The 20,159-nt window shown below is 33.9% G+C and overlaps 2 protein-coding genes across 5 annotated transcripts; both read right to left on the reverse strand.

Moving 5' to 3' along the window:
* Positions 1-2,188: 2,188 nt before the first annotated feature.
* On the reverse strand, positions 2,189-6,087 carry LOC123204411 (trihelix transcription factor GTL1-like). 3 transcript variants are annotated; one of them, XM_044621039.1, is made up of 3 exons: positions 5,233-6,084; positions 3,201-4,893; positions 2,189-3,024 (listed from the first exon to the last, which is right to left on the reverse strand). In XM_044621039.1, the coding sequence occupies exons 1-3, from the start codon at positions 5,565-5,567 to the stop codon at positions 2,764-2,766; spliced, it is 2,289 nt and encodes a 762-aa protein (XP_044476974.1). In that variant the 5' UTR covers positions 5,568-6,084; the 3' UTR covers positions 2,189-2,763. The 3 variants fall into 3 exon arrangements, with proteins under 3 accessions (XP_044476974.1, XP_044476976.1, XP_044476975.1); XM_044621041.1 differs by having other exon boundaries at positions 2,859-3,020; positions 5,233-6,087; XM_044621040.1 differs by having other exon boundaries at positions 2,914-3,066; positions 5,233-6,087.
* A 4,782-nt stretch (positions 6,088-10,869) lies between these two features.
* On the reverse strand, positions 10,870-15,793 carry LOC123204735. Of its 2 annotated transcripts, XR_006499613.1 has the most exons (4): positions 14,730-15,793; positions 14,063-14,614; positions 13,636-13,989; positions 10,870-11,917 (listed from the first exon to the last, which is right to left on the reverse strand). XR_006499613.1 is itself a non-coding variant. In XM_044621538.1 (3 exons), the coding sequence occupies exons 1-3, from the start codon at positions 15,714-15,716 to the stop codon at positions 13,879-13,881; spliced, it is 1,650 nt and encodes a 549-aa protein (XP_044477473.1). In that variant the 5' UTR covers positions 15,717-15,793; the 3' UTR covers positions 13,398-13,878. The 2 variants fall into 2 exon arrangements, 1 of the variants encoding a protein (XP_044477473.1); XM_044621538.1 differs by lacking the exon at positions 10,870-11,917 and having other exon boundaries at positions 13,398-13,989.
* Positions 15,794-20,159: the final 4,366 nt, after the last annotated feature.

Consider the following 20,159-nt stretch of genomic DNA (forward strand, 5'->3'; position numbering starts at 1 on the left):
CAAATAAATCATTACAATGCCACTTTCAACGTTTTACAACAAATATGAGTTTGTTGAGAAGAGAATGATAAAGGAGAAGATAAATATAGTGAAAAAATGTATTATTGGTACAAAATAGGAATTTGCTTAGAAAAATAAACTCAATTTTTTTTGCTTCTAATGTTAAAAACCAAAACAATCGTCACTTAAACTCACTGTTTATACAAACATAAAAATTATTGTTCACGCAAAATTCATTATAAACAGTATTTTTGTATAAACAGTAACTTTTACGTGAATAGTAATTTTGTGTTTGCATGCAATTTCTATCTCTATCGACAACAATGACTCTTTTGAGTAAAATCTAGTCAACTGACAAGTATTAAATAACAAAAAATGTCAAATAAATCATTACAATGCCACTTTCAACGTTTTACAGCAAATATGAGTTTGTTGAGAAGAGAATGATAAAGGAGAAGATAAATATAGTAGAAAAGATATTATTAGTATAAGCAAGAATTTTTTTACTTATTTTATTTAATTATCTGATATATTTATACCAACGAGAAGAATATTAAATTATTAGAGAATTTAGTGCAATAATGTAAAGAGATAAGAAAATAAACACGCAAACAATTTTTAACGTGGTTGGACTAAAGAACAAAAGTATATGTCCACATTAGTGTTATTATTTGAGTAATATGAAAATAACATTATAATGTTTTAATGTTGGTCGAATGTTAAAACGTCTTTTTTTTAGTCTTATTACTAGAGATTAAGGTTACATGTGTATTATTTAAAAAAAAGTGAGAAATTACATAATTTGATGGATATTGTTATGATTTTGACATGATAGAAAATAACTGCACTTTGATTATAATTAGTGAAATTATGAAAAATGATTTTAAGATAATAAGAAACTATCATTTTAATACTAGAAAATAATGTTTTTAAAACCATATCAGAGTAACTGATTCTACCAGTTAAACCATAAATCACTCTATACTCCGATTTGGTCTATATATAAATATTGACTTGCTTGTAATTTAATCAAATAAAGTAAAGCCGTTGAATCTACAAGCTATTCAAAACCAACAAAACTAGGTTTATATTAATTTTTGTTTTATTAAAACTTAAAATAAATCTATAATTTAGTTTGGTTTATATATAAATATAGATTTGTTTGCAATTCAATCGAACAGGGTAAAATCATTAAATCGAAAAATTATTTAAAACCAAGTTTACATTAATTTTTGTCTTATTAAAACTTAAAACTAATCTATAATCTAGTTTGATCTATATATAAATAGAGTAATGCTATGTGTACTCATTTTTGGTACACAATTCATATACACAGTGATGTGTCATTATGCAATTAGATGTTTTAAAACATGTGTCATCATATGATAAAAAAATATTCAATCACATAATGACACCTCATTTGTATACACAAATTATGTACAAAAAATGGATATACATAGTTTTATTGATATAAATATTGACTTATTTATAATGTAGTCAAATAGGGTAAAATCTTGAATCAAAAAACTATTTAAAACCAACAAGACCGGGTTTATATTAATTTTTGCCTTTATTAAAATTTAAAAGAATTACAATTTATAAAATTTTAATTGAATCAATGATAAATTTTATAATTAAGGTTTTTCTTCATCTTAATAATAAAGTGTCAATTGTTTAATTAATATATTGAAAATTATGTTTTATATTTAAAATATATAATAATTTCATAATAAATTAAATCGGTTGAGTTACTTGAACCATAAATCAATAAAATATCTAGTTTAACTATCGATTCAATTTAAAAATATCACTAAAGTGATTACAAAAGTTGTGGCAGATAAAGAATTCTATTTCTTTATAGTTGTGTTATATACACAAATAATGTATACGATTTTATACCCAAATAAGTATATATTACCATATCATTAAATAATTTAAAATTAAAAATAAAATAATATCTAATTATATAATAATATATTATTATTTATATATAAAATTTGATGTATTTTTCTATCACCTCCTAATAAGGTCGTGTTCGATCGTCGTCTTCTCTTGAACCGTGGGCGGTGTGATGTCTATCCGTTAGTCCTTAATCAATCTTCACGAGTGTATCCACATATTATTCAAGGATGACGATGATGATAAGAACAAGTAGAAAGTCAATTACAGCCAAAAGAAGACGATGGTATGTAATGTAACACAGATTCTTTCATTCTTATTTTATTAAATCAAAACAAAGCAAATAAAAAAGAAAAAAGAATTAATACGAAGTTGCTATCAAAGGGAAAGCTGAAACATGCACTACTGCTTCTCTCTGTCATTTCCACTTATCGTTTGTTTTTGTTGCCTGCTGTCCTCTCATTGCTGCTGTTGCTCTTGCTGATGGGCAAGCTTATTTTGTTTCTCTAGATTGATTCAATCCCTTCCGTGCCTTTGCAACGGTTCTTTATTCTCCAACAAATCAATAAATTTAAAATGAGAAAGCTGCAATTGCCACCCCGGACTACCCATTGAAAAAGAAGAGGAGGATGACGAGAAGAAGATGCGGTGGCGATGGATTATCAAGGAAATGAAGAAAGGTTGAAAGAAAAGAAAAGAAAGTGAAAGAAGAAAATCAATAGGAAGAATTAGTAAAGTTATGAGGGTTGCAACTGAAATGTTAGGTATGGTTTCTCGACAAAAAGGTACATATGGTACATATTGGTGATGAGGAAGGAACCCCACCCACCTGTAATGCAATCCTCCGCTTCCCGAATTTTAAGATTATTGAACCACCGCCAAGAAAGACGGCGTCCCACTTCCTCCCCCATTAGATGAGTTTGCGTTTTGTCTCTGAAATTCTACTTTATAACCCATCTTTCTCTCTTCTAAATCCTCATCATCGGTATCTTCTTCATCATCTTCTTCCTCTTCTTCCATATTCTCGCTCTCACTGTATTTATCAAAATCTTCCATTAAGGACGGCGCTCGCTGTTGTTGTTGTTGTTGTTGCTGTTGCATCAGCTCCTTCATAATGTCTTCTGGCTTCATTATGAAAACAAGAATCAATAGGCATCAAAAAGATTCCTGTTGTGAGAATATGTATGCACACAGCAATGTTAATTAACTATTTAACTTTGGACAAAGAATGATAAGAGAAAGTCTTAAATTTCCTCCCTTATTTTCGATGATCTAAAGTAAATAAAAGAAAAGAATTTTACCTTCTGTGATGATTCCCCATTTCCTTCTCTAAAGAGCCTATTTGCCAAACCTATACTTGCTTGTGCATCGACATTAGCTACATTTTGTTTATCTGATTCAGAAGGTTGCGTCACTTGTGCTGGCGGCGTTCTAGTTGGAACATTACTGCTCTCTTGGAGATTCGGTGGTGGGACTGGATCCAATTTGATGCTCTCCTGCTGATGCTGTACTTCTGGCAGTGGTTCTTCTGGTCTATTCTGACTGCTAAAGCTACTAGTGCCACTTGAGCTGCCAATGATCTTTTTCCGGTAAAGTGCATCGAGCTCATGGAAGTAGGGGCAGGTTTTGGCATCTTCAGGGCGTTTCTTGTTGCTTTCTTTTACCTTCTTGAAGTATTTGTTAATATTCTCCCACTTTTCCTTGCATCTCTTGGCACTCCTCTTATATCCCATCCGCTGCATTCCTGAGGAAATTTCTTCCCAAAGGGGTCCTTTAGGCCCAGCTTCCTGGTACCTGAGTTCTAGTCCACTCCTTAACTTTATAAGTGCAAGAACTTCTACTTTGGGCCATCTTGAGGAACTGGGTTCAAAATTTCCACTGCCACCAATCTCCTGTGGCTGCGGTGGTACCTGTTGTTCTGGAATTGCAATGACTATTTCAGAAGAAGGTAAAGATGTGGAGGCCGGTTGATGCCTCAACGTTTCAGCGTGTTGTGACTGATGTTGTTGCTGTTGCTGTTGGTGTCGTCGTTGGGATTGTTGATCTCGTTGTTCTTGTGGTATCGACAGTGGCAGATGAGATAGTGCTGATATTGCGACAGGGATTGTTGGTGCAGCTACTACAGTCGCTGGTGCCGGTGCCGGTGCCGGTGCAGGTGGTGGAGCATCAGGAGGCAATTGAATGGTCTGACCAGTAATTTGCTGCAATAAGGAAACGATGGCAGTATCCCTGGATGCAGAGATGGCTCTCTCTCGGACCATAATCTCGTGCTCACGAGCCAATCTTGCCATCTCTTGCCTCTTCCAAGCTTCTTCTCTTATCATCCTATCTTGCTCTCTCTTCTCTATCACCTCCAAGAACCTTTGCTGCATGCTCTCCTGCTTTTGCATTACCTGTTTCATTAGATTCTCAAAGAACTCCATCATCCTATTAGTACTCCTGAATGATTGTCTTTTTCGTTTGCGGCTGCTACCAGCAGTATTTGATGGCTGTCCGTCAAAGTCGATATCATCATCATCATCATCGTCATCTTCAGTTTCTGGGGAAGAAGAACTATCAGATGAAAAGCTAATCGGGACAGGAGGTAGAACTGGTGGTTGTGCAGTAGCAGATCCAGGAACGTTAATGGTGGGTGATATTGTTGCACCGAGATTAGGAGGAAAAATAGAGGAAGACATAGGAGCAATAGTTGAAGCAGTAGGAACTCTAACAGAAGATGTGATGGAGAAAGGGATCCCTATCGAGACTGGAGCAACATCTAAAGTAATGGTGTTGGCGGTGGTGACATTTGTCACGGGCATTGATGAGGAAGCTGACACGTTACCAGCGGTGGCAGTGGTATAAAGAGCCTCGAGCTGGCTGAAAAACTTGTAACTCTTACCATCTTGACGCCCAGCTCTACCCTCCTTTGTTCTCTTATAGTACTTGTGAACGTTCTCAAATTTCTCTTTGCATTTCTTGGCACTACGTTTGTATCCGAACTCTGCTAGTTTCCTGTAACGGTATATGATGTGATGTGATGCAGCACAAACCAGAATAAATAACTTGGATCTACCAAGTAGAGATGAGAAAATTGAAAGAATTTGTCTCGGGATTTTCAAATCTGGATATTGAAACTGACAGATTAAATAAATTAATGATAAAAAAATGCAAAGCAGGTAAAAAGATTCCTTGCTTGCTCGTGAGTCGTGATGGAAAGAGATGGAAGAAGGCATGTGCGATTGTGTTTCGTGTGGAAAATGAGATTGAGTTTGGGAGAGAGAGATCTCGCGAAGAAATGGAGATTTAATAAAGAAATATAATAAAAATTCAAATTAGTAATAATGGTGATACCTGGAGACATCTTCCCAGAGCGGTCCTTTAATGGTGGCATCACGGAAGACGGCATCCATATCAGACCTAATATTGAGAAGTGTTAATGTTTCTTGACACGGCCACCTGTTGCCGCTCGCTACTCCTCCCGCCCGATCGCCTTCTATATCTTCATCTCCTCCGCCACCTCCTGAAGAAAGCCTTGTGAGTTCATCCAAATTACTCGGCGGTCGGCTGCTGATTGGCGAAGCTGATTCCACTGGCTGCTGCGCCATGCTTGTAGTTGTAGTTGTGGTTGTAGTTGCAGCAGGAGCCATCTCCGCGTATGGAGATTGAGATCCACCTCCTTGCTGCATATCGAAAACCTCCAAAACTCTCTCGCTGCTTTCTTTTACTGCTGCATCACCATCGAATTAGTTTACAAGAACTCGTATCACCTTCCCTCCCGCACTCTTTTGTTTAACAGCTAGGTTTGGGGAAAAAAAAAGAAGAAAAGAAGAAGACGACGGAACAGTAGACAACTGGAAAGACTGAAAGCTAGAAAGAGAATTCCTACAAGTTAGTGCTCTCCTTTTATTTATTTATTTATTAATAATATAAAACCAAAAATCATGAAAAAATATACATGTATAAAAAGCCATAGCCAGTAGCAGTAAAGAAGAAAGAGAAGAAAAACAGAAGAGCATAATCCTCATCATCATCAACTGCGCGCCGCAGAGAACTGTAGAGAGCAAAAAGAGAAAGTAGAGAAGGCTGAGTTGTGGAGAGAGAAAAGAAAATGAATGGAGACGACGATTATGAAGACGACGATGATTAAGAGAGAGAAGTGAAAGAGAAAGAGAAAGAGAGAGATGCTGTGTTGTCAGCGGCTCTCACTTTGCTGCTAATAATTGTTAAAACCACTTTTACCAACATACAGTACAGATAATAAACAATAAAATATATAAATTATTTTATTTTATTTTACACATCTTTGAATAAAAATCCACTGCGACTGGTCTTAGTTTTAGAGTTCAATAATGTTGAAATCTAAACACGTGGCCCTACATGATTTGTGGTTAACAGAATAAGTGCGCTCCAACTAGAGTTCAAAATTAACCAAAGAAAAAGGGTGGAGTTTAGTTTGTGGGACCGTCCTAATGAGTTGCATGTGATTGGGGCCGTGGGTTGATCATAACGGTGTTTGATGATGATGATGATGAGTAAATAGTAAGATTGGTGTGTGATAATTGAAATTAATGGATTAATTTTTAAATAATAATAATAAATTAGACAAAAATGGAAAAATAACAATAAAAAAGAAAGGAAGGGACAGGAACAGATTGGTACAGCTGTAAGCGGGGCCAATGAAATGAGGTGGTAAGAACGTGCGTGGCGTTTCTCCCTGATTTGTGAATCCCCCAACCGCCAGGCATCTACCCCCCATTAAGTTATGCCCTAAATCGGTGCACATGCCTCTTGCTTTCTCATTTTCATCCTCCATGATCATATCTATTAAAACAAATCTTAAGATAAAATAATTTTAAAATTAAATAAATAAATAAATATCTATAATTGGTATAAATCAAATTAGTAAATACAAAAATTATACGGATATAATATAGTAAATGATAAAAAAATATGTTTATAAAACAAAGTTATAAAATTCAGATACTAGAAAAAATATGAAACGTATATATACAGATTTAATACAGTATATTGTTAATAATATGTTTTTAAAAATATGACAATATAAAATATAAGTTTAACATTTTTTTATAGATTTTTAGTTAACAATTTAAATATAAAGTATCTAATTGATTATTAAACTTAATATAATATAATATATAATCAAGATTCAATCATTACAAAAAAAATATTAAGAGAGATTATTTAGACAAAAAAAACTAAGTTTTTTATTTTATATAGTTACGATATTTAGTAATTAATTGAAAATGTAAGAGATATTTTTATATTTTAAAAAATTCATAAGAAACAGAAAATGACAAAAATACGTATTTAATATATTTTGGGTTCAAAAATTTGAAACGATGTATTTAAAACACGAATAAAATGGAATATAAATAATTTACATTTTTACTAACTAAAATATAAATATCTTAATAAAATTTATTTATATGCGCAATTTTATTTTTTTCAGTTAAACACATTTAGTTGCATATTATCTTATCACCTTGTAATCTTTTACCATAATTTGTTATTTGGGTAAGTACAAAGTTAAATGTTGAGTTTGACACTTAATTTGAAGAAAAAATAGATGTTATCATACTTTCACTAACCTAACATAATTGTTTTTAATGAATGTGAAATCAAATTCAAGTCAAATTGAGTTTTTTTTTTAAATCCTAGAAAGTGAAATATAATATAAGACAAGGTCATATAAGTTAGGAGTTTCAAGACTTTTGTAACTTACTTGTATTCTATATAATGAAATTTGATGGCGAAAAATGGATATAGCACTCATACGGAGAATGAACCACCATAAATCTAGTGTTTCTTGTTTGATTGTTTTAGTTATATGTTTGATGTATTTTCGCTTTCATAGAGATTTAGGATTTTCTAACATTTGATTAAATCCCCTCAACAATTGGTATCAATGCTTAAGATCGAGGAAGAATGTAACAGTCGAAGAAAAAGGAGGATCTAAGTCGAGAATGAACACGCTTAATGGAACATGTTACATATTCTTGAAGACGTAGATTAAATATCATCTATATGACAAAAAAATTATCAATAAAATTATACGTATTCATTTTAAGTACACAAATATATACACATTTTATATGAATCATCATGTGATTAGATAATTTTGAATTAAGAATAAAATAATATCTAATCATATGATGACATATATAAGTGTATATTTATTTGTGTATTTAAAGTAGATACATATAGTATTACTCAAAAATTATATCAAACTCTATTAGGAAAGCGATCCAAAAAGATGTTAGAAGAAAATTAAAAACTCCTTCACAAAGAGCCAAAAAAAGAAAAGAACAACAATAACAATGCAACTAGTGTTGTAATTAAAGAGCTAAAAGACATATTACTTTTATCAATTCCCTTAGATTTTAGATTCAATACCTTTCAACTTTTCTGGACAAGTAAATCTTTGGTGTCTTAATTAGACCTACAACCACTGTAATAGATAAGTCAAGATTGATTTATCGTAATACATTGCTAGTCAATCCCAAGTTATTTGTGTGTTGGTCTTTCACATGTGAGACGTCATACTATTCAAACTCTGGTCTTTCATAAGGAAAGTCTTTCTCTTCACTATTTAGGAAACCCTTGGAGTCGTTTAAGTGATGTTAGGTTGAAGGTGATGTACGGATTTATGTAAAAAAAATCTAGAAAATAAGGCATGTATCGAGCTTGATGTGCAATATAGTTTCAATAGGACAACTAAACTATGAGGGGCATAATGTACCCTTTTACTAATGGTGTAATGAAAGTGACTAAAGTAATAATAGTAATTGCACATGGAAATAATATTGGAACTCTCTACATGACTTCTAGTAGAAAAGATTCTATTATAATCAAAGATGTTATTGTTATCTCAGATTAGTGGTATTATAGAGTTGGGCATATAAGCAGGAAATGATTGAAAGAGCTTCAATCAAAGGGAAGACTACTAGAGTTTAAGTCAATTGATCACATTTTCTACAATAGTTGCATTTTTAACATATAGAGAATAGTGAGTTTTTCCAAAATAGTAAGGGAACCAAAAACAAAAAAGTTGGAGTTGGTTCATAAAAGCATATAAGGCGTCACTCTAGTGTCATCCCTTAGAAGTTTAAAGTAGTACATAATGTTCATCAATGATGCAAGCATAAGGATATGCATTTAGTTTTTAAAAAATAAATATGGTGTTTTTGACATTTTAAAGATGAAAAATCATGGTTAAGAATGAAACAAACCTAACTATGAAGTTCTTTGTACTCTGATAATGAGAGAGCGTACATTGATGAAAGGTTTAGAGAATAATGAGCCAACAATGAGATTAAGATGGAGAAAGTTATTTCTCCAACTTCTAAATAAAATAATATCGTTAAGAGAATGAATAAAACTCTAAATAAACTTGTAAAAAATAGGACTTTACATGTTAGACTACCATAAACATTTTATGTTTATGTAATTAATATCACAACCTACTTTCTCAATATAAGACGTTCTATATACCATTGAATATATTGGGCTTAGTCCACCTATGATGGGTTAACCTGACCAAAGCCCAATGAAAATTTACTTTACTGCCCATGGCAGTTGAGAGAGGTCCAAAATTGTTGCTCTCAACTCACAGTATATGTAAAAACAAAAACACAAACCAAAACTTTCCTATCTTTCTTCTTGACATTTTCAAAAAAAAAGCAAAAAAAGATTCACAAAATATAGAGGTGTCAGTAGGCCAAGCTAGCTTTGGCGTAACTCACTAGGCCTAAGGCTCGCATAGTAACAACCTTTAGGTTGGGCCGAGCCATAGGTTAGCTTATTATTTTTAATAAAAAAATAATTTTTTATATTATAATTATTTATTTTTTTTTATAATTATGTAATAGTAATGGGTCATGCCAACGCATAGGCCTTGTGTCTAAGCCCAAAGCTCAACCCAAAAGGCCATAAGACTAAGTTTTTGACATGCTATAGTACTAGGTTAGGCTTCGGGTCAACATAACCCAACTCCCTTGACACCTCTAATAGAACATAACAATACAAAGCAACAAATCATGTTGTAGAAACATATTAATACTCCACATCAATTTCAATTTGAAGAACAACAATCCAGATTCACAAAACTTCAATCGGATATATATATTTGATCTTGTATTTAATGTCTGACATTTTAGAAGAAGTTAAGAGCAATAGAGAGGTAAACTATTCTTTCTTAAAAGCGATTGATTGTTTAGCATATGTTCACATTAATTCTACTCTTAAAACTAAGCTTGATGTTAAACCAAAGAAATGTTTTTTAATTGGTTACACTAGCACTAAATATTGTTATTGTTTAAGAGATAACCAAAATTACTAAGTCATACAGAGCGAAGAAGTTATATTTAATGAATATGTGATATATAATGATAGATGTAACATAAAGTCAGAAATTGCAAGCACTAAAATGAACAAGAAAGAGGTGGTGCCTTTTAAAGACTTCCCAATGAATGACTTGTAAGACAACAACAAAAAAGACTAAGAGAATATAACTCTTAAATTTAAATCACAAATGTTCATGTTCAAATTTAGAAAATTTTTCATGTTGTCATATTGAGAGTAAACCATTATAATTTTATGTTGACTCCAACAGTTAACAAAACTGATAAAATATTAAAATTTGTAAAAAAAAAGAACTTAGATTCAAAACTTTACTACGTTTGTAAAATTTTGACTTATCTAATATAATAATTATGAATTTGATTATTATGTCTGAGATTTATTTATCCGACCAAACTAGATGGGACCCAATTATTTTTTTAAAAATAAAAAACCTTATGCTTGTCGGTGGAAGAAAGGTTGAAGCAAGGCAAGCGACTGTGATTGTTGAGGGTTTACTTGTGAACTTTGAATTTCCTCAACCAAGATAACGTCAAAAAGTCATCCCAAATTGAAAAAACTCAACAAGCTCTAAAAGGACTGCCGTGATTGAGTGAAACGCAGAGGCAATTATCCAGTGATGCACACGTGTTTTCATCAATTTTGAGAAAGAAAACAGGAAGAAAGGGCTTTTCTCGCAAACTAGGCCCACTCTCAGCCCCACAAACGTTGAAATTTTCTTCTTCCCTTTTTTTTCAAGTAAATCACAAACCCTTTTTCCGGAGTAGAAAATACATAAGAGGAAAATGGTCAAGAAGAGTTGTAACCAAGAATAAGGCACTTCAATCTAGATAAATTTAAGGCCAAATAACTATTTCCCAACCGAACTTTGATGAATTAACCTTTTTCACCCTTTAACTTTGAAAATTCCATTTACCCACATTTCTTCTTCTTTTCTTCTTTCTACCACCTACCTTCTTCAAAACTGAAACTCAATAGACGCCACCCACAACTGCCACCATTATCTGCATACTCCTTCAATTCTTCGGAATCGCAAATTGAATGCCAACACCAGAAACAGTAGTCGTTGTCACCACCATGAACTCATCAGATGTCACCCTACCACCACCCTCATAAACTCAGCCTTACTTCCCTGAACTTCACCATCTCCATCACCCAACCCCAAGCCTCCATTGCCTCCCTCCTTGTCTCCCACACCAACCTTGAACCTCCATCACCACCATCAACTTTGTCGTAAAGGGCTCATCGTCATGTCCCTCTGATTCAAATCAAACAGCGTTGTCACATCTTCCTTCCCACGGTCTCTTCAAGTCTTTACTTCATTTCATATTATCATTCTCAACTAGATGGCAAAAATTCCCAACAAATCCATTATTAACTCTCAACAGTGCCGAAAAACCCGCTTTGAGTAAGCACACTCCACAAGTATGGTCCCACCATATCCAAAGCTAAGTAATGCGTTCCAAAACTCCCTGGTTCTGGTCCAGCCATTGTTGCAATGTGCCTCTTGTAAATGTCTATTGTGCTGTCAAACTATAACTTTGCCTCTTAAAGTATTTATTTCAACAGTCCACTTCACCAGTCGCAAGACTTCAAACAACGTAGTAACTTATTCATATTAGTGCAGCAAGCTTTTGATGCAACTGCTGCAAAGAATCTTCCTTCCCATGTTCATCATAATTTAGTTCAATATCATCTTATGTTACACAAGGATACAGAAATTAAACACGCATAATCAATTTCCTTAATCAACATCACAAGTCTACCCAACAACTAACTAAATTTCAAAGCATCCGTACAAGGCATATTGTCTAGTCAAACTAAACTTCAAAATGCCATCTAAATTACAGTGCGACGGCTTTTAAGCCGTGAAATATGACAAAAGTCCCCTATCCAAATAAGAAAGTCCGTGCAGAATTATATAAGTTATGCCAGAGTGATAAATCTAGTGTTTTCTTTTTCTACGGTCATCTTCTATGTACATATGAACGAGTCAACAGAAGTATATATAAAAAAATCATCTCTGCGTTTAGTGGCCTTCTCTGTTCTATTATCCTATCATAGCCATGTACTATTGAGGAGCAATCATGAGCTCAGCGATCCCAACTCCAATTAAGTCAAATCAATCCATTTGACAAAATCAGAACACTTTTTTCTCAGCGTGACAAGAAGCTTCATCTAGTCATAGCTACGCTAGATTATATTTACATAAGCAAAGCATTTTTAACATTGATCTAGTGCAATTCAATGACTTAGAATTTGTTAAGTTCACATTAAACCTAATTACCTCTAAATTCTCCCTCCATCCACCAAATTGCATTACATCACTGGCCAAAATTTGAGTCACAAATTTAGGTAAAAATTTTCAGTTAGAATAGCTTCACCCATCATTTAATTGACGATTAAATTAGAACATAAAATGGATGCACTTAGTTCTAAATTTGACCCGGAAAGAAACTGAGACACAAATGTATCTCTTTTCTTTTTCTTATAAATTCACTAAATTCCAAAAAAGAAGGATACACAAACAGTAATTACAGATTTGCAACACACAAAGTAATGGCAAGATAGAGTAGCAGTTACTTTTTCACAGATGAATTATGTATTTAAAAGGAAAAAGCATGACATGCACCTCCTTAAGAGACTTGCTTGAACTCTGCCAGTGATCTACATCTCATTGTCCTATTGTTTTCAAGTCTTGTCATTACTCTAATGCATGTTGGGTAAAACATAAATGGTAAAAAGGATTCTAAAACCAGATATGAGTACCTGGGAAAGGGGTTCAATAAGCTAATTCCCCCTTTCAAAAGAACTCTCCTGCCCTCTATTTTAATTTCTACAGTACTTTTATTCACTTTGTTCATATTCCAAATGCCATTTCTTTGCTCACTATAAATCCATATGCCAAGACCTTAACAAATCCACAAATCAGTTATCACCCAATTCATCAGTACTGAGGTTAAGCTTGTACTTGATAGTCAGAGCAATACTATATACCAATCATTTACCCATCAAGTTTATATACTTTTTTATTTTCTGTGAAAATCGCACTACACTCTAAAAGCTTCCTTATTTTGTACTAATCTTGAGCAATTTTTGAATTCAATCACACCACTGGACTTTCAAACAAAACCTCATATAAGAACACCACAATCTTTCATTTCCTTACCTTTTAAAACACAGAGAGAGAGAGAGAGAGAATCACAAATGAAAATCAGAGGAATGCAAACCGAGTACATAGAAAGTATAAACACCACAAGAATCTTAAAGGTACAAGACAATTAATTTTAGCAATTCATTTTGTAAAAATGCCAAAATTGTTGTTCAGTTCATTAGCAATTTCCAAAAGTTATGTGTTGGTTCTTAAGTAATTACCTTCCCAGGAAAAATGAAGGCAAAGAATATGTCTCCAAACTAAGGATTAGCACTAATGCATTCCCATATCTGCAATCAGCAAGCATGTGTTTTGAAATGCTGGATGTAAGTTGAATACTGGTCATTGCAAAACAGAGGTTAAGTCGATGCGGCTTAACAATGTAGTCAAGATCCCCTCTTCTTTACTAAATTCACATTCTATATAGTTGTGCTCAGACTATTTGCCATCATCCCGTCCAACATTCACATAGAATCAGTAACAGAGCTTAAAGCTCCATTCCCACACTGGCCAACCGTTATTTTAAGGATTTCATCCTCAAATTTGTTTATCTTGCAACAAAATCTACGAGGTACCTGTCCAAGGGCATTGAAAACATTAGCAATTAGAACCTAACATCATAATAAGAAAGAAGAGAAAGAAACACACCAAATGCCAATTCTTCCTGGGAGGATACCCCAAAACCTGGATTTTCTTGATGTAACGCAGAGGAGTTGAATGTAGGAAGCAGAGAAATTTTCTTTTCAAATTATCTTTTCCTGTAGCTCGTACATATGATCCCACTGTAGCATTGCCTTGTCCATCTATATCTTTCAAGAAAAATAAAATCGGCTTTTTACAAACAGATCTATTAGGATCCCTGGTATCAAAATCAAATTCATTGCGGTGACTTATTCTGTTCCAAGCAGAGTAAGTCTGCTCAGAGCGGTCCAGGTCACGAGGAAGCACAATGTTAGGGTAGACTTGAACAACATAACCAAGTGAAACTGAAATTGTATATCGCCCTGCCCAGTCATAGCAAATTGATCTCTGTAAAAAGCTCCCAGGATCCTTTTTCATGGCTTTGGAGAAGAGTTTTAAACTATCCAAAGATGTCAAACCAGGATAAAAAGGATCTACAGCTTCAACATGATGAATAGAAACAAATGGTACTATAGGGTGAGAGGATAAAAGACCGTGAGCATTACCCCTGATATCCCACTGCAATAAAAGTTTGAAAAAAAGTAAATTGCGCAATTCTTATTCCAAACAGCTAGTCCATACTCAATAATACAGACAAGTGATACAAATCACAAAGTACTAAAGACTGCAATACCTGATGAAAGCCATGCTCTACAGTTAACGGAATACCTAGTTCGGTAATGCAGGCATGTAACCGGTCATCACTTCCATAGAAATCAGGATATCTCTCAATACAATCATCATGAATTTTGGAGAGGGCTTCAGCGAGCGGGTAGCTAATGGCAATCCCAGCACCTCCATAGGCCATAGAGTGACTAAAATAGGTATTAGCAGAGTGGCTCTCAGAAGGGCTACCTATGTACACCATCTCAGAAGGATTATACTTGCTAAGAACAGCAACGAGATTATCAATATTGAAAATGGTATCGTCATCACCGAGAACAAACCAGCGAACATTTGGAAGTCGGAGGCGAAAACATTCGATTACAATGCGAGAGATCCGAAGTCCAGAAGGATGGCCCGTGGGATTGGTATAGCGGAAGCGGGAAATGTCCTCGGAAAGCCTGGAAGGTGGTAAGGAATCATCGCCCTTCTCAAACGGCACCATTTTCTCCAACCAGACATGGCCACGCATGTTGGGAAGCCACCACAATCTCATCAACTCCTTACGCTGTTTCCAGAGGCGAGACGATCCAGCAATTCCGAAGACTATATGCTTGAGAGACAACCCCTCTTCTCCTTCCCGCTCAGACATGCTGCGATTGCGAGATGTGTATGAAGGCGAAGGCGAAGGCGGAGGTGGAGGCGGAGGCGGAGAGGGAAATGATGCTAATGAGGGTTTATAATGAGAATGAAAATGCGAATGGGGGCTTACTTCCCAGTTCTTAAAACATAACCAGCAACGGATAGTGGTGGCGGAGAAGACGAGAGACAGCCAGGCCGTGGTGGAGAGGAAAAGTGCAGCAACCAAAACAATAGCAGTGACAGTACGGTTATGCCGCCATCGACGGCTTCGACAGCGAAGAAGCGGTGAGGTAGGTAAATTCTTCTCCGTGAAACGGACACCGTTAGTATCAGTAATAGAAGTAGTAGTCCCACAATAAGACGACATTATCACCATCTCCGCCGTGGTTCATCTGATAATTTAAAATGAATTTGAAAAAATCTGAGTAATTTTAAAATAGTTCAAAACCCAATGGTATCTCTTATTTATTTTGTTTTTTATTCTTAATGGCTAAGATTTAAGAAAACAGCCAAACATTTTTTGTGGTGCAATATAGGCCTTTGGGCCTGTTAATTTTAATATATGGGTCTAAGGGTTATCTCCCATTCAATGTTTGGTGAAAACTCAAAAACATATATACGAAGATTTAAAAATTTAAATATTTATTTAAGATTTAGTTTATTTTTATTTATTTAAGAATTTTTTATTAAAATTAAGAGTAAAATTATTATTTTACTAGTAATATTATAATAAATAAAATTATATCTCATTTTTCTTCTTTAGTTTAGAAAATTAATAATTTTACCTAATGATTAAATTTTAAAAAATTCATTTTTTCCTTTAGAGTTTGATATTTTACAATTTGATCACTTCCTTCAGTGAACAGTGGTCTCCCTCTTTGACATTTATCTCGTGACAGCGCTCTCTCAGTGGCATATCTCTCCTAAGGATAAAATCTTTATCTGAACGACGAATATCATCCTTCATCATCCGTAGGTTTAGGTTACAAACAAGCAGTCGTTGGTTTTTACATAAATATTAAATGTAAAAAGTGTGTTTTTGTCTAAAATTGTCATCATAAAATTATGATGACAATTATTATATTTGATTAAGATTACTAAAACAATATTAAGATATTACTTTACATAAATATTTTTGAGAGATTTTTGGTATAAATTAAAATTATGTTGGATTAAACTAACGTGTTTTATATTAAATATATATATTTTGTCAAAATTTTAAAATATTTTTTATTTTAATAATATAAGAAGATTATTTTTCCGTATTGTGAAATTATGAAATTAACTAACTAAGTTTTTTTTAGTTATTTTATTACTAATATATTTTTTTAAATATTCTTTATGTAAATTATTATTTTAATTAAAAATAAGTGTATTTTTGTTTTATAAAATTTATTAATAAAGATAAAATCATAACAAAATTAAATTTTTTTTGTAAATTTTTTGATATCTAAGATGAAAATAGTATTCAGATTACTGTTATATTACCTATCACATATCATAATATTTTATTATTAAAAAACCAAACCAATAATGTTAATAATAAAGATAGGTTACATTATCATAACGTAAAATTTGACCATATATTATACATACAAGATTATCAAATTTAGAATCAAAGAAATCAAACCCTTTTCCACAAAGAGTAATGATATGAGTATATATTTTTGATATATAATTTGAGTATATATGTGATTATCATCATATAATTGAATGTTACTTTATCTTTAATTCAACATCATTTAATTATATGATGACAGATCGTTTATATCTTCAAATTATATAACAAAAATATATACACATAATTTATTATTTTTACAAATGATGTCTTAATTTTCTCGTTTGGGGATGAAATTGTGGTAAAAACTTAACATTGATGAAACCATAGGAAAAAATTACCATTAATAAGACTGTCTTGAGAATTAATCATAACTTACATCTATTGTTGATTGAAGGGATATTAATTAAAATAGGCAAGCGGATTCCCGCCTAAACCTTTTTCGGCAACAAATACTCTGTTTTACATTTCTAAGCAAATCATCTTTTTCTTTCCAAAAATATCCCTAATCTAATTTTTCAAATTCAACGCGTGAATTTCCCCGATTAATTGATTCCTACCACGAAAATCATTAATATTAGATTAAGATTAAATTATCTGAAATAAATAAAATTTATTTCATTAAAAAGGGGATTAATATTTAAAAAATAATTTATTTTTATATATAAAAAATAATGGATATATAAAAAATGATAAGTTTTATCCCAAATTATTTGTACTAAAAAATATATAAAAATTTTATTTTTATAAAATAATTGAAGAGAATTTGGATATTTATAAAATAATCTATTAAATAATATATATTTATAATATAATCTATTTTTATAGAATAGATTATAATTTATTTTTACAGGTTTCACTGAATTTGGCAACGGGTGCGTGGATTTGGTAAGGGGTGCGGCACTTTGGCAAGGGGTGCGGGTGCGTGCGTTCGGGCGCGCGCGCGCTGATGCGTGCGGGCGGGCGCGCGCGCGCTGGTGCGTGCGTGCGGGTGCACACCCGCACATGCCACACCCCTTCACCAATTACCGCACCCCTTCAGCAATTCCCGCACCCTTTCACCAATTGCTGGCAATGTTTGTGCGGGCAATGTTTGTGCGGGCGCGCGCGGCGCACGCACCCTTCTAGCAAATTGCCGCACCCCTTCACCAATTGCCGCACCCCTTCAGCAATTCCCGCACCCTTTAGGCAATTGCAGCACCCTTTCAGCAATTCTCGCAAATAATGGTGCGGCAATTGCTGAAAGGGTACGACCATTTCTGAAAGGATGGGACACTTTCTGAAAGGGTGTGGGACTTAGTGAAAGGGTGTGGCAGTTTCTGAAAGGGTGCGGGAATTGCCGAAAGGGTGCGAAAATTTTCTAAAAGGGTATAGAAATTTCTGAAAGGGTGCAGGAATTACCAAAAGGGTGCGGGAATTTGCTGAAAGTGTATGAAAATTTCTAAAAGGGTGCGGCAAGTGCCGAAATGGTGCGGGAATTGCCCAAAGGGTGCGGGAATTTGCTGAAAGGGTATGGAAATTTCTGAAAGGGTGTGGCAAGTGCCGAAAGGGTGCGGGAATTACCGAAAGGGTGCGGGAATTTGCTGAAAGGGTATGACAATTTCTGAAAGAGTGCGGCAAGTGCCAAAAGGGTGCGGGAATTGCCGAAAGGGTGCGGGAATTTGCTGAGGGTGCGTTAAAATACACAAGTTATCGTATTCTTTAATGAAAACCTTTATTAAGAAAATTTTAAAAGAAGTTAATAAATATTTTTAATAAGAAGAGAATTTAATTCTTCATTAATATTTAGTTAGGGTAGATTTGCGACAGCTGAAAGTATTTACTGCAATAATAATAAACTATTAAGATTTACTTCCTCCACCAAGAAACTATTGTTATTTTACAGAGATTTCTTTGCTTCTCCACTTTTAATATTTCAAAGTTGTGTTATAACTTCAATCTCACTTTTCAATCTCACTTCTTTTTTCTTTTTGAATCCATACATCCATCAGAAATAATGGTAGGAGTGATGTTTATGTTAGGATTCGGAGGAGAATGGCGCAATGATGAAGCTAATAACCTCAAATATATCGGTGGATTTCAGAAGTTGTTTTCGGCTAATAGAAAAATCAATTACGAAGGATTCAAGGAAGGAGTATGTTTTCGTTTAGGTATCAACCCATGTTTTAATGAAATTAAAATTTATATGCCAAGTCCAACGGAGTTTAGCGATACACCTTACTTATTGAAAGATGATTATGATATCCGAATGATGATGCAGTTATGTAAATCTCGCAAAAAGTCTCCTTTTTTTCTTGAAGTGGTTTTACAGCAAAATGAATTTCAACATAATTACCAGCAACATTCACAACCAGGTCAACAAACTCATCAAGAGATTCATCAAGGTCAAGAGACTCATCAAGAGATTAATCAAGGGATTCAACGGAATCCATCAACCGAAGTTTATTCCATGGATAACATACATACAGTACCAGAGAGTATACCCGAGAGTGTAGCAGGAAGTGTACCAGGATGTAGTAGGATAAATCCAGATGGTATTGAGAGTGATATTGGTTGGAATCCTTTTTCTCAAGACTTGGCATATGGTGAAAGAGGCTCGAACCAATATGGGGTACACCTGAAGGCTGTTATCAAACAGATGATTTACCTCCCGTGCATGATATTAACCCTCAGGAAGAAGATGAATATTACGGTTGTGATAATGACACTGATAGAGATGATAATCATGCAGAAATGTGTGATAATGTTGTTGATGATGCAGGGGTTGATACGTCAGTGACAACACCTGAACGTGTAGTTGCTCGCAATCCATTTTTTGGTGGTCCAGAACCCTATAGAGATGTTGAAAACGAAGGAATTGCGGTTCATACTGTTGCACCATCAGGCGGCAAATTCAAAGTGAAAGACCAGTTTGCATCTAAAGCAGTTTTAAAAGATACATTACATAGAGATGCAATCGAAAATGGCTACCAATTCAAAGTCTCGAGCTCAAATAAGAAAAGATGGGATATAAAGTGTTTACATCAATAATGCCAATGGAAAGCAGGAGGGGTTAAGTAATAGCGATATATTTGTATTACATAAATTAGGAACACATACTTGTCCTCGCGATATCATAAGGCCTCACCACAGGCAAGCAGGTAAAAGGGCACTTGGAAAAATCTTACAGAACTTATTTACTGCTGGAGATCGTGTGTATAGGCCAAAGGAAATTATAACATATATGGCAGATAGGTTTCAAATTGATATATCATATGCACA

The sequence above is a fragment of the Mangifera indica genome, chromosome 20 (assembly GCF_011075055.1).
Source record: "Mangifera indica cultivar Alphonso chromosome 20, CATAS_Mindica_2.1, whole genome shotgun sequence".
NCBI lineage: Eukaryota > Viridiplantae > Streptophyta > Magnoliopsida > Sapindales > Anacardiaceae > Mangifera > Mangifera indica.

What these genes read in the sequence shown, in the direction of transcription:
- LOC123204411 (XM_044621039.1), bottom strand. Translation starts at nt 5,567, where the DNA reads ATGCAGCAAGGAGGTGGATCTCAATCTCCATACGCGGAGATGGCTCCT. An exon ending in CTCTGGGAAGATGTCTCCAG is followed by an intron (nt 4,894 to 5,232) that starts GTATCACCATTA and finishes ATACCGTTACAG; the next exon opens with GAAACTAGCAGAGTTCGGAT. An exon ending in ATGGGGAATCATCACAGAAG is followed by an intron (nt 3,025 to 3,200) that starts GTAAAATTCTTT and finishes TTCATAATGAAG; the next exon opens with CCAGAAGACATTATGAAGGA.
- LOC123204735 (XM_044621538.1), bottom strand. Translation starts at nt 15,716, where the DNA reads ATGGTGATAATGTCGTCTTATTGTGGGACTACTACTTCTATTACTGAT. An exon ending in TAGAGCATGGCTTTCATCAG is followed by an intron (nt 14,615 to 14,729) that starts GTATTGCAGTCT and finishes CTTTTATTGCAG; the next exon opens with TGGGATATCAGGGGTAATGC. An exon ending in CCAGGAAGAATTGGCATTTG is followed by an intron (nt 13,990 to 14,062) that starts GTGTGTTTCTTT and finishes GCCCTTGGACAG; the next exon opens with GTACCTCGTAGATTTTGTTG.